Below are 14935 nucleotides of genomic sequence, written 5' to 3' on the forward strand. Positions count from 1 at the left end.
ACAAAAGGGGACTGTTGCGCCTTGGCGAGTGCCATTCTAGTTTTTTCAATGTCATTAAAATACATGGTCACTACTGTTTGCCTTGACTTTTTTGATGTATTGTATTATAACCATAGTGCAAATAAAGTTGTTTTGAAAATCAAATCCCTCTAGTCTGTCTGTTAATCCAGCTGGCTGACAGCGAGGCCTTGTGCACCACATGCCAAACTCCCCTCTCGCTCCATGCAAATATCACAAAATGTCGACCGGCTTGTCTGCACGCTTGTGTGTTTCTGTGTGTGTGTGCGTGAATGTGTTTGTGTGTTTCAAACTGAGCGACCTCTGTCTACCCGTCTATACGTCTGTTCGCTCGCTTATTTATTATTTGCCTCTCGTCTTTCTTTCTGTCTTTTCTTTCCGTTCTCTGCCTTTCATCAGCGCCTGGATTCCCAAATGTAAAATGGCAGCAGAGAGGGAGACAGAGAGGGTGGCGTACATTTTTAATGGAGGGCTTTTATATTTTAACGAGCCTTCCTTCTCTCTTGCTTAATTTAGTTCAATGAGGAGGGAAGACGAGGAGACAGACGGGGGAGAAAAATATAAATAAATTACACGTAAACTGATCTGCTGCTGGTTTAGCTCACATAGTCACCGTGAACCACAGCCACGCCCACTTACACCCCGTCCCTCAGGTTCGAGACTGATTGGGTAATGGATAAACCAAATCATGCAGCCAATAACAATATGGATTCATCAGTGACATATTTCGCAAGTACAATGTGTTGTTTGGTCAGCTGTGACTGTGACTGAAAGCTGCGTAAAACCTAGTGAGTAGATCTTGAGTTGAAAATACTTTTTCATTTGTTTTGGTTGGTTAAAATTTTTGTCAGAGTTACATTCAAGGACACTTGGACATCTGTGATTTCATTTTTGACAGACGGAAAACATTCTTGACATGTGTCTTAAAAATCAAACCACGACAACAAATAAGATGCACAAATAGTTTCTGTAGGAAGTATGAAGTGAATATTGTTTGCTTTATTTTTAAAAAGCAGCTGTTCAGCAACCAACTCAGAATAACCGAGCCAGAGCGTCCTTGAATGCACCAACAAGGAAAGTTTTCCAAAACAGTCACCTCTGTCAACTTTATTATAACGTCACAACAGGATAACAAAACAACAAGTGTGTTGGAAAGTCTCCTTGTTGGTGTGTTCATGGACCTTCAAAAATCAGTTTTCCAAAAGACAGTTAGTCGCTGAACACCAGAATGATCAAATTCATGATTATTTTCACAACATCTCGTTTGTTTTCTGGCAACCAATACATACATTTTGAATGTCTGAGCTTTGAATGCACCACCAAGGAGTGTTGGGTTCTTGTGTCACTGTGCAACTATGATGTAACGTTAACAAAAAAGAGCGAAAGTAAGCTCTTTTGGCTGTGAAGGGTGTCACATTTAATATAAATGAACTGAAACCAGTGGCTGTCTTGAAGGAAGGAAATTGAGGCAAAAACGGATGGATTATTTGGAAAATGCCGTGTTTTTTTGGAGTAAAGCAAATAAAACATTCAAACATTCATTCATTCAGATTCAGATTCAAATAAAGCAGATTGAAATAAGAGAGAAAGAGCCAGAGCAGGAGATAGAGGAGGAGGTGCTGAGTAGCTGTCATCTGCAATGTTGTTGATCAGTGGGAAGTGTGTTCATTTAAAATGTTTGTGTGTGTGTGTGTGTGTGTGTGTGTGTGTGTGTGTGTGTGTGTGTGTGTGTGTGTGTGTGTGCATGTGTGTGTGTGAGAGAGAGAGAGAGAAAGTGCACTGATTACACAGGAAGGAGAAGAAGAGAAAGAAGGGAATTTCTGGGTCAAGAGATGACACACAGACACACACTTTCTTTCAGTCACACACACACACACACACACACACACACAGACTTGTCATGCAGTTATAAACAGTAAGGACAGGTCTGTCTGAGAGAAGAATAAACTCTGTAAATTGACTAACTCTGTAAATTGTAATATCTCAGCCCATATTAGAAGGATTTGTGCATTTTCCGTTTGTCGTTTTCAATTATTGTCGCAGTCTGAAAAAATACCTCTGCAGATGCGAAGGAGACAAAAGGAGGCGATGTGATGTGAAGCAGGAAGTCCAGCTCCAAATTTTACCAGACACAAAGACACCACACAGCATGATTTTATAACTCGAGAGCGGCGATTAAGCACAATGCTGCGTGCTAAATGAGGAAAGATCTTTCAATGAAGAGTTTGTCCTGAAGGTGGAGCTACAGGGGGTTTAGATTAATTTTACAGTATTTAACACCAATTTTTTTTTTTACTTTTATTTTATTAATGTAGTTAAAGTTGTATGTTTCTCTTCCCTGACAGTGGAGGAGTCAACAATTTTTTATTCAGGTCGCTAAATCACCAAGTAGAGAATATTAAAAATACAAGAACAGTCTAACAGTAGAGTTTTACTGTACATTGGATACTGTAAACAAACTGGAATGGAGTCTACATTGGTATACACACACACACACACACACACACACACACACACACACAGGGTGGAACATTCTTAAAACTGTACAGTCTCGCCTCTGTGCAAACTGAGCACTTGATAGAAAGCACCTGCTGTAGCAGTGTCAGTGCACACACACACACACACACACACACACACACACACACACACACACACACACACACACACACACACACAGAGCCCAGTGTTGAGGTTGGACTTCCATGGGAGGAAAAGTACAGCAACATTTTCCAGTGGCGTGATACGTATGTATTTTTTTAGTAATGAACAGAGTGAAGGACGACAGACTCTGCTGTAGTAAAATGTCATTAACAAATGAAAGAGAAAACTGAAAGGGAGTGTAAGAAGGACGCACTGAGAAGTATGTAATTTGGAAAAATGTCATTATGAGGTAAAACGTTTGTGAGCTGTTGGACTGAATGAAAAAGAAAGAAGATTCATTTTAATATGTTGTCCTGTGGCCTCTGTGCTTTAACCAAGGTGAGAAATTTACATTATAACAAATTGGTCATTTTTAAACCACATAGACCTATAGACAGACAAACATGGTACAGTACAAATATGGACATAAACCATGTTATATGAACCAGTCATTAAATCTCATTTACCTGATTATGTAAATGACCACAAGGCTGAATGCAAACAATGTTAATAACCTCTCTTCCTCATAAATATCCATAACTTTTGAATGCAGCAGTGAAGGTGGACCGCACTGAAACTACATTACCATATTATACTACAGTATATTAACATACAGTGCTGTAATTTATTCTCTCTTCAGGAGTATATACATTGATGAGAAACACAACTGCCCACATTTATCAAATGAGTGGTAACTACTGTGTATGTGAAGGTTTTTATAGGTAAAAAAGAGCTGGGATGAATGCATGGACGCGCTTTCTTGATATTTGTGGTTGTTAACTTTACGATGATCACCAGCTGAAGGTCGGAGTTTACACATCTTTTTGTTTAGCGTTACATCCTCGAAGAAATTAACAGCAAAAGTCTAGTTATGACAAAAACGTGGAAACAAGGACTGATCCTGCCACACTTCATGCTGTATGACAAATAAACTACATGGAATCAATTTAAGAAATGCAAAGCAACAGGTCATTCTGGCCTGCTCTCTGTTTACCACATGTTTACACCCGGTATGATGCTACATGGTCAGAAGTATTTGGACACCTGAGCATTACAGCCATACGGGATAACTCAACAGGCATTTATCTGCTGCTTTAACAGCTTTCAATCTTTTGGGGAGGGTTTTCCACAAGATTTTATTGACTATTGACTATTATTATTATTATTATTATTATTGTCATTATTATTATTATTATTGTCATTATTATTATTATTTTTAATGTTGCATGGGAAGTAAATGAGTGACGGTAGATTTCCGTCAGCTTATAGGAGTAAATTTAGTGACAGAGAGGAGATGTAGAGTATTAAAAGACATTAGTGTGTTTTTCAGCAGAGTGATGCAGATTATGATCCATTTCACTTCCTGTAACGCTGCCCTAATGGAGAGAGATAGAGACTCTTCCCTCCCTTAACCTTTCCCCTTGTTTTAGAGCCACGCGGCAAGCTGAGCTGAGATGCAGTCAAATCACTAGGTACACACTGACAACAACTTTCCATCGAGAACAGTTCATTTTAGCTTTGTATGCTTCGTTTGGGGGAATGCTTTGAGCATACCTTTGGTGAAATGGTTTGAATTTTACTAAGAGAAGTTAATTAATGACTAACAAATTAGTTGTTTGGATGTTGGAACATGGGGGGTTTACCTACTTCCCTACTTATGAATATAAATATGTGTATGATGCATTCATGTCTGTGTATGTCTCTCACCCCCCCCCCCCTCTCTCTCTCTCTCTCCTGCATCAGTCTACCACCTGTTTTCCCAGAGTTATGACCTCAGCCTGCAGGCGTCTCTGCCTAACACTGCCAAACTACATACAGCTGTGTGTGTGTGTGTGTGTGTGTGTGTGTGTGTGTTTGTGTGTGAGAGAGAGAGAGAGGGAAAGAGATCGACAGAGAGACAGAAACGGAACATAAGAAGATCAAGGAAGGAAGACAAAAACAAAAGTGACATAAAATATGTAATAAAGTAAATATTGAATCAAATTCCTGTCAATAACAGAGAAAATGTGTGTGTGGGTGTGTGAGCATACGAATACACCAGAGGAGAGAGAGAGAGCTACATCTGTAAGGGTGTAAATGGAAAACATATATAGAAATGAGGTGAGAACACAAAGAAAGAGAGAAAATCGATCAGTAAATGAAGTACAGGAAAGTTAGAGAAAGACGAGACTGGAAAAAGAAATGAAAGAAAAGACGCAGATGGACGGAAAAGGAAGACAGGAAGATGAAGGAAGGTAAAGGAGAGGAAGAAGAAGAAAACAGTTGTGAAAGATGGGAAAGAGTTGGTGGGGATGATGACAAGAAAGAGGAAGAAAGAACGACAGGAATAAGAGAGACACTGGTAGAGTGACATAGTAAACTTAAAGGAGAGAGAGAGAGTTAATGTATGCCTGAGAAAACAGAAAGAAAAGTCTCAGTTCAAACACAATGTCTTCATTTTAGAGATGACATCATTCCTTCCTCTTATTTCATTATTTTTAATTTTCCACTCGTTCCTGTTTTTTTTTCCAGTATTTCCGTTGAATCCTTTTCATTTGGGTCAAACTTCCTGTTTACACTGTACACACACACACACACACACACACACACACACACACACACACACACACACACACATACTGTGTCCTACACACCAATTGAAATGTAACATATAAAAATGGGCACTGAATGTTAGAATATGAGATTCTTTCATTTGTTGTTAGGTTTGGATGCATTTTACCATGACCACAATCTGTCCCTAAAGTCAACCATACTGTAGTTTCCATGTGCACATCACAGAAAGAAAAAAATCCTTAAGCGGTGACAAAGGACATGAAAACATAATCCAACATAATCCAGGGTTTTGCAGAACGGTCCAATATGGATTTTTGTCTGGTGATGGGGTCGTGAGAAATGTATAGTTTTGATACAGATAATGAAAATGAGGAATCATATCAGAGCTGCTGTCGTACAGGAAAACTGATAACTCTGATAGATGCTCCTGACTATGATCTCCTCTCCATATCAGCTAAGGGTTGTGGGTATCTTAGTAGTAGAGCTATAAGCCACATTAAGATGATAAAAAAAACAGGAATATTAAAGGACCATAAAAATAAAACTTTGAAAGGTGAATTTAGTATGAGGAGAAAGACTTCTGGCGGCAGCTCCTACAGTTTCTCTGTTCTAGAGGTGAGTCCCCACAGTGTAAGTGAGAAGTCAAGTCTGGGTCCACCCAATGTGATGTTAACCAGCACATATGTCTACATATGTCATATTCATAAGCCAGTGTGTGTCGGTGTGTGTAGTTACAGGGATTCTTCATGGTTGAGGTAGGTGTGTCGAGCTATGCCGTGAACAGTAAGTGTTTTTTTACTGCAAAGCACAGAAATGTAAAGTTGCTTTGTCCTACCCTGATGACGTGTTAGCACAGTAAGAGCCTGTCACATGCAGCTCCTTTTCAGCTCACTGTGGCCGTTTCAGCTTGTACTGTTCCTCCCTGCAATATTTCAAACTGAGCCACTTTCCGAAAAATGCCAAATGTGTCCATATCCAGTTAATTAGACCCGTTCTTATTAAATGATGGCACTGCAAATGAAGCTCTGCTAACTCAGTTACAAACATATGACATTTTCCAGAGCTTCTTCACTATAAAAACACATCCCGCCATTTCACAAGTGGAAAGTTTTAATACGAAGCAGCAACAGCAGGAAAGGTTTGCTTTGCGTCAGCAGTGACTGATCAAAGTTCCAATATGGCTGAAAGTAATCAGTAAACAGTAAAAAAAAAAAAAAAAGGGCTTATATGTAAAAGTACAAACAGGATAACACAGGAGTGAAACTGGTCTCAGGACCGCAGCAGCACAGCTCAGCACAGCTATCGCCTGCTATGAAGCTGGAGTAGAAATCCATGTCATCAGGGTTTGGCTTGGCACGGCACAGTTTAAGTGGACCGACCCAGGGCCATGAAAAACCCTATTATAGAGCTGCTGTGTTTTCAGTCTTAATGAGCCTGTTTTTCTATCAGCCAATAATCCAGAGCCTGAATAAACACACACACGGGTCCTAATGACAACACAAGGAGCAATTTATGAGCTTCTGTGTGTGTGTGTGTGTGTGTGTGTGTGTGCGTGTGTGTGTGTGTGTGTGTTTTTACAGTCCAGAAGTAAACAGTGTTTTCCATCAAATACCCTTCACTTTACTTTATCATCTTTTTCCACTGGTCGCATGCATATAAAAACAAGTCAGATACGTATTTGGAAGAATTTCAAGATTAAACTGAAAAGTAGTTTGTAAAAATATTACGCTTAACAAGAAGTGAATTTTTAATGTTTTCTTGGGCTAAGCCGCACGTCACTTCATAAAACTAAATGCCAAATTTGTCTCTTGGGACGTCCAAAGAGCAAAAAAAGTGTTTTAAAAGCACCTCCAAATGAAACTGAAAAGCACTTGGCAAGTCTCTGTCGAACTTCATGAATCATCTTAACACTTCTCTGCTTCTCACAACTTTAAGATATCCATTAACCTCATCATTTATTGATAGAACCAATGTACCCAGTTTGAGAAGTGTGTTCTTTGGATCTTTTATCACACACAGTAAGCGCAATAAAGTTCCCATTAATCTGAGATGTTTTCTTGAGCTTCAAAGTTAGTGGCATTAGTGACAGGTGCAGAGCCAGACCTTCTGGAGGAGTAAACACCCAGAGTCACATCGGATTCTGCTCTGATCCGGAGCCGTTGATTGATTTAGAGCTCGGAGATTACTTTTTAACTTTTGGGATCTTCACTCCTGTTTATCAACCTGACTGCAGCAGTGATCCGCAGAGGTGACCTCCATTGTTTGGTGTTTGTGTACACTCATGTTGAATGCTCACTGGAGCTGGATGGGAAAATGTACCTTACTTCAGGAAAGTAACATTACATTGAGAGTCTCAACTGAATTTAAACACGCCAACACACTCACCCTTGTTACGTGCCGTTGTTTGCTGGCTAATGTACTGTTAATGTACAGTAAAGTAATGTGGCTATTTGGGGCAAATATACAACCACACATTTATTTTATTATTATTTTTTATATACTTATATTGTATATAACTTATATATATATATCAGAGACACCTCATAACTTGCTGCAGAGTAAAGGATTTTTTTCAGTGGGTTGATAAGTATTAGTCACACCATTCATGTTATATATATATATACATATATACATATAGCAGCAAAATAAAACAAAAACACACAAGTAAGAGGGGAGATGGACAATGGTGGGAGGGAAATGTGTGACATACCTCCAGGAGACACACACACACACAAAGAGAGAGAGAGAGAGAGAGACAGCTGGACAGATATGCGTGAGAAGAAGATAATCTCTGTGGGAGCCGGCCAGCACACAAACACACACACACACACACACACACACACACACACACACACACACACACACACACACACACACATGCACACACACACACCCCTCTACCACAGGTGCTCTCCATTTAGAAAGCAACACTTCAAAGTAAATACTTTAACAAAGACCAGAGAGGGATGGACAAAGCTCCTGAACTACTGTACTGAGGACAGTGTGTAAAGTTGCTGCTGGCGCCCCTGACAGGCTGCTGTGTTCATTACAGCCCAAAATCCCCAAACTGTTAACAAAAGTCTAATGTCCCCGAGAGCCCGACGGATGACGTCACGGAGGCTGCGGCCAAGTTTCAGTGCAGAGAGAGAGAGAGAGCGAGGTGTTGAAGGGGCTGTCACAGTGTGCAGAGGGTCTTATGTGTTGGTTTGCATGAACATCTGGCGTGTGTGAATATGCACAAATGTTAAGCACATATAAACAAAGTAAGTCTGACTGAACATGTCCAGGCATCTGAATGTGTTTATACTGGCTTGTGTTTTATAATGCCCGCTCTCTCTGCCTCTCTCTCTCTCTGTCTCTCGCCCTCCTACATCTCCTTATGTCACCCAGCTGTTTGGTTCTTTATGTTTATTGTTTCAAGTTCACAGAAAAAAGCCTAAATTAAATATGGAAAACATTACGGCTGTCACTTCAATTTTTTTTAATTCAATGTGTTTCCTCTCTTCTCCTCTTTCATGTCCTCTGCTCCTCCATTTTCACATCATTTAATTTGACCTCTATCATTATAAGACATGTGTAAACTAGTATAACCAGTTATTTTTAGTGGGCCTCATGTTCTCCAGCCACATGAAGTCATGTCTCATTTGTTAATTCAAAGAAAACTCTATCTTTTTTGGTTCCCAAGATAAATATCCTTTTCTTACAACACATTCAAGATTATTATGTTTGTGTCAGTGTCACTGGCCTTAATTTCCCTTTGTAAGATATCCAATCTGTTGTCCAGCTACAGCCTTTCTGGTGGAGCTCTATACCAAATCATTTCTTAGGTCCAGTGTTTAAGATTTAGGCTGATATATTAGCATAACTGTAATATTATATTATATTATATCATATTAGATTTTTTTTTTACACTGTATAATCACCTGAAAATAAGAATAATTGTGTTTCTGTTATCTCTCAACAGGCTTGCCCCAAGTGAGGCCAGCAGGCCAAAGTTGGCCCGCGATAAGGTTCAAGTTGTTTTTAACAAATAACCTAATATGAAGTGATACTAGACATTTAGTGAAGATCATTTTCAGTGTTTCAGATTCTATTTGGTTCTCCATCAGCATAAAATGTGCATGGATTTACTACTGTGCTGCTCCTCCAACACTTCATCATCCTACAGTATATAAACATGCGCTCAGGTCCTACCATGAGGGAGTGTCTGTTGGCCGACAGCAGTCCCGACCCGTACCCGCTGCTCAGAGCGCCCATAGCGCCGTTGTGCGTATGTGCGGCCCCGATGAGGTTGTGCATCTCCCCGTGCCCGCTGGCCATACCCGTCGACGGTCCCACCGCGTGGCTCCGCAGTACGTGGATGGCGTCGTCCAGACGCTCCAGACGGTCCTCGATACGACTTTGCTGCAGAATGACGGGACACATAGAGAGATGAGAAGCCTTTCTTAATGCCGTCTGTAAACTGAAGCCACTCACTGTCAATATTTATTCTGGGCTCTCTGCGATTTATCAAGAGTTTCACAAAGATTATACAGATTATGATCGATATCACTGAGTCTTTGCCTGCATTACATAGCCTAAGTCAGTCAAAATACGGAGGACAGGAGACTCCCTAATGAGTAACTAAACGTTCATGTGAACATGAATATATTTTTCTTTTGTCAATTAATCACAAGAAAAGACCAAAAGCAACAATGAAGTGATCCTAACAAGTAATGTGAGTGTAGACAGAGCCTGATCTTATCCTCTTCCTCTGTGCCAAAGAGCCTCATTGTTGTCCAAAAACTATTAAAAACACATCACTGAGCCACACTGTTGCACCGGGTGACCATGAACACACACACTGTAGTTTATTTTGACTCAATCCCACATACACTGCTCTGCTGCTGGAAAAACTCACTAGAGTGCCAGATGTGCGTTCATCTGCTGCTGAATATAGTCCGCAACAAATGTAAAATAGTTCCTGTTTGAGAAATCTTAGCTAAAAACTACAATGCCCAGCTGGTTTACTGCACCGAAGGAAAGATATGATCAGGAAAGTAACAAGTTGCCTTTGAGTTCAAATCCATTTTCAAAAACCTCACCAAACAAAACAACAACAATGTAATCTGCCATGTGTCATAAGAACAACACCAGGAGATGTGATTTTGAGTGAGTTGACCCTTTAAAACAATATATATTTTAAACATATGTGGGAGCATGTGTGTGTGCGTGCGAGTGTGTGCATACCAGAGAGTGCAGTGGAGCCTCATAGTTTGGCGATGACGGTCCCTGTCCGCCATTCCTCGACCAGACAGCTGAACTGGCAGCTAGGAGAGAGGAGACAAGGAGACATCATTTGATTAGGAGACGGGGAACAAGAGGATGTCTGCGGGACATTTAAGGAGACAGGACGCACAGAACATGGAGATGAGAGTAGGAGATCTAGGAGTTGGACAGAAAGTTGAATTCAATTCACCGACACTCCTTCATCTGTACGACTGTTGTGTGATCGACTGCACACCTGTCCAGGGTCTAACCCGCCTTTCACTCAATGCAGGCTGGAAAAGGATGCAGCCCCCTGTGACCCTGCACAGGTTAAGTGTTTACAGATAATGGATGGAGGTCTGTGTGTGGATCAGAGCCAAAACCTCCTCTCCTTTTATACGTGGAAGAAAGGAACCACTCCACGTACAGCGCCAAGCGGCTGACAAAAAAAACGCCTTTACACACAAGGAGTCTCTCATCGCATCCACTCGTGGCGCTCGGACATAATAAGCACAGAGACGAGAAAGACAACAACAAACCAACTCATAACTCATAGCAGAGATGCTAATTTTCCGTTTTTGTTTTTGAAAAGGTACAAGTGGTTGATTAGCATGGGCCCTTTGCAGAATAAACACGCTTTGTGCGTCTGTTCCTTTCTGCTTTTGTTTGTCGTTGTCGCTCTGAAGGGTCGCGTCTGAATCGACAGGTCTCATTAGCAGGTAGACAGAGGAGAGACGGCGACTCGTGTGAATTTACATTAATACGAGGCCCGGAGCGACGATGGGCTGGTTCAAAGCGGTTGGGTTTCAGAAGCGAGTCAAGCTCACAGATGATTTTGCATTTTGCATTTTTTCGACACATATTTCAAAAAGACTAATTCATGGCAACATCTTGTTCAAATGTATAAATTGAACAAAATCAGTGCCAGTACTTTTCAAAAAGAGCAGGAATCATATACAGCAATCATGTGCCAGAAGTTTCCTGCCATGTTTTTCCTTTTTTGGAAGTCACAAGCCCAGTGAGTGATGCTTTCATCCAATCAGTGTTCATGTTCATTTCTGAGAGTTAAGTTTTAATCTTAACATTTGAGCCCTTATTTTTTTCTCTTTCTCCACGTCTTCCTTCTCTTCTCTTCTTTTCTTAGCTTTTCAACTATACATTCTCATTTATTCATTATATTTCTCACATTTTCGCCTCCTCTTCCCTTTGCTTCCTCTCCTTTCCTTTATTCTCTTCCTTTCTCATTCCTCCACCTCGTCTCCTCGCCTCCTTTATTCTCATCACTTCCCCTCCATTCCTCTCCTCCTTTCTCCTCGCACCTCTCCCCTGCCCTCCCGACTGATCTCTCTCTTGTAACCCTGATCTCATCTCATTAGCTCGTGTTTCTCTCTTTTTTTCATTGTCTTCCCGTTTTGTCTCCCGGTCTTTTCTCTCCCCTCTCCTTTATTCATATTACATGCTCATTACCATATGCTAATTAATGAATAATCACCTGGGTACATTCATGTGCAAATACAAATATATGTATTAAACGGCAGGGTAAATTATTCTGAGTCCAACACTGTAAAACACCCTCGCAGAATTAGCCCTGGATATCAATTTGCATGTAGTTTGCTCTAATAGGCTTCATTTCTAATTTGTAAAAAGTGGAGTAACTCTGACACAATGATAAACACCAATTACGGTTTAGCAGGCAATATCCCAGGCAGCTATAATGACGAGAAGGAGGAGAAGGAAGAGGGGAGGGGGCTCGTGTTTGCAGAGCCGGTAGGTTTGTGAACGATTTGTCGAAGTGGTGCTCGTAATTAAAGCTATCAGTCACAAGGCGCGGCACAGAAATATCAAACGGTGTGTGTAGCTGCGACAATTAGAGACAAATTTGACACAACTATTATTAGGAAAAGTCATTTTTCACTTTAAGGAGCAGGGAGAGTTTACAACATCAGCCGCGAGGAGGAGTAATTGGTGGAAATATGAGGAGGAGAAGGAGGAGGGGTATGCTGAGGACACACAGCTATTATTAATGTGCGTTATTGGCCTTATTGTACTCCAACACACTGCACGTCAAAACACAGTTCCCTTTAATAATACAAATATGTTGTTTTAGTGTAGCATGTAGTTTTTAGTCTAGAAAAATAACTTTGGTATTCATTTCTCCCATGACTTCCTCTCTGTCCCAGAGCTGTAAGTCATTATTGAAAAGCTCAAGCTGAGTTTCAAGTCCAAGTATCGAGTCCTTTGAGAAACAGTATAAGTCATCGAGTCCAAGTCAAGGTGTAAGTCATTTCAAACAAGTCAAAAGTCAAGTCAAAAGTAATTGTAGATAGGATCAAGTCATCTTAAGTAATTTGACACAAGTCCAAGACAAGTCTCTCAAGTCATTGACAACATGTCCAAGTCTTATTTCAAGTCATTTGAAACAAGTCCAAGTCAGGTCTCAAATCATTTGAAACAAGTTTAAGTCAAGTCTCAAGTCGTTTGAAGTCAAGTCAGAAGTCAGTTGAAACCATCGTCTCGGGTCATATTTGTGATTTGCATGATTTCAACATCAGTCAGCTCTGCTTTTACCACCTGCGGTTGTTGGTTCTGCGATGATGCAGCTGGTGTGAGTGTGTTGTGCTACCTGTGAGGGAGGGTGGAGAGCCGACTGGAGTGGAGGGGTTGGATGAGAAGCTGTTGTTCGTGTGGTCTGGAGAGTAGATCTGAAAACATAAACACATTAAAACTCAGGAGCATGTGGCGTTTGCGAAAACAATCAAGCCATGAACGTTCTTAATTACTTGAAAAACAAATGAAGTAACGTCAATTCTAAAATCCTTTTGCAGTGACAAAACACTAAACAGGTCCCTCACATCTGTATGTGTGTGTATGTTTATGGGTGGGTTTGCGTGTGCTGCACTTACGGATGCGAGTGCTTTCCCTAAGGCGTCTCCTGTCTGAGAGCTGCTGGCTGCTGAGCTCTGTGCTCGGTTAGCTGTGACACACACACACACACACACACACACACACACACACACAGGGGGAAAAGAGGGATGCATTCTTGTAAATGAGTATGCCGTTACATATTTTCATTATTTTGTCCATAAGAACAACATCAGTCCATCCGGTCCACACTCAGAGAGTCCAGTGGATCTCTTGTGTGGAGCAGTATTTCTACTTTGGCATAACGTGGTTATTTATGATTTATCGGTGTGACACAGCAGCTAATACGACCCTCAAAGGTTTAGCTCTTGTCTTCCAAGTGGAGAAAATTCTCATATCAAAGTTACTCCGTGCAGTTCTACTTCAGCCGCACACATGAATCCACAGATAGCAGCGACTGCGTTGAAATGAGTTGACGCTACTTGAAATCTTCGCTGTTGTAAACGGCGATGACAAGAATAAGAAGCGCAATTCGACAGCAGCCGACGTTCAGCAATCGACAGTTATTCACATTTTAACTGACTGTCAGCGCGCATGTGTGTGTGTGTGTGTGTTAGTGCCTGTATGTGTGCAAATGCTGGACTTCAATACAACTAAATCTGTTTCACACACTTGAAGAGCACAGAGTCCAGAGAGGAAGGAAGTGACCTCACAGGACCAGATGAGCGCCCACACACACACACACACACACACACACACACACACACTCTGACATGCTCACAGCTCATCTCTCCTGATAGCAGATCCCAGATGGAAAGTTTACGCTCGCACACACAAGTTAGACACGCGCACGCCAAACAGACACAGCGCAGCGAAAACACATCCTTTCATGGCAAATGAATCCATTACAGAAATTGGCAGGACTGGACTTCTTTAAGCTGTTTGAGAGAGAGACGGAGAACGAGAGAGAGGGAGAGAGAGGGAGACAGGAAGCAGCATATGTTTTGGGGTTAAAGCCTCATGTCTCACTCACGCCATACCACTGGCCTAGTAAACCATCCAAGGGATTACTGTTACACACACACACACACACACACACACACACACACACACACACACACACTGGTACCCTGGACTTGATGCATAATTTAGAACATGTGCAGGAGAAAATCTTTTTCATAAATGAGAGCTTATAGCCGCAAAGGAGGAGAGCATTCAGAAGATGAGAGTGATCGTTACGTTTATCTGTCCGTCCATCACCTCTCTATATATATATTTATGTTTTTTACATAAATCATATAATTGTGAAATGAGTCTTTTTTTCCATATTCATTTCTTCAACCACTCCTCACTTTCTCCAGACTAACCCTTTACCTCTGCCCAGCAGTTTGTTTGCTGTGAGCTAATTCCATATTGCATGTAAGTTGTATACACTGTATACAGCATACTAGATTTCATAGCATACTAAGTGAAGTTAGTAAATAAGAGTCAATGCACTAAAACCTTTTGTTCTTACATGAAATGATGGAATATGTGTGCTGGCAGCCAAACTGTGCAAAACTACAGAAAAACCAAAATGATTTTCAAAAGATTGAATGTTTTTTGTCTTCTTCAT

At 40.9% G+C, this 14935-nt stretch overlaps 1 protein-coding gene across 7 annotated transcripts in view; it reads right to left on the reverse strand.

Annotated features, from left to right (window-relative positions):
* Window positions 1-14935, reverse strand: part of tcf4 (transcription factor 4) — a 234850-nt gene that overhangs the window by 18261 nt on the left and 201654 nt on the right. For all 7 annotated transcript variants that reach the window (XM_084383942.1, XM_084383941.1, XM_084383943.1 and 4 more), the window contains 4 exons: window positions 13362-13432; window positions 13082-13160; window positions 10441-10520; window positions 9406-9615 (listed from right to left, as the gene is read on the reverse strand). In XM_084383942.1, the coding sequence (XP_084240068.1) occupies window positions 9406-9615; window positions 10441-10520; window positions 13082-13160; window positions 13362-13432 (440 nt within the window). The remainder of the gene's footprint in view (window positions 1-9405; window positions 9616-10440; window positions 10521-13081; window positions 13161-13361; window positions 13433-14935) is intronic.

The sequence above is a fragment of the Pagrus pagrus genome (assembly GCF_965226575.1).
Source record: "Pagrus pagrus genome assembly, chromosome: 19".
NCBI lineage: Eukaryota > Metazoa > Chordata > Actinopteri > Spariformes > Sparidae > Pagrus > Pagrus pagrus.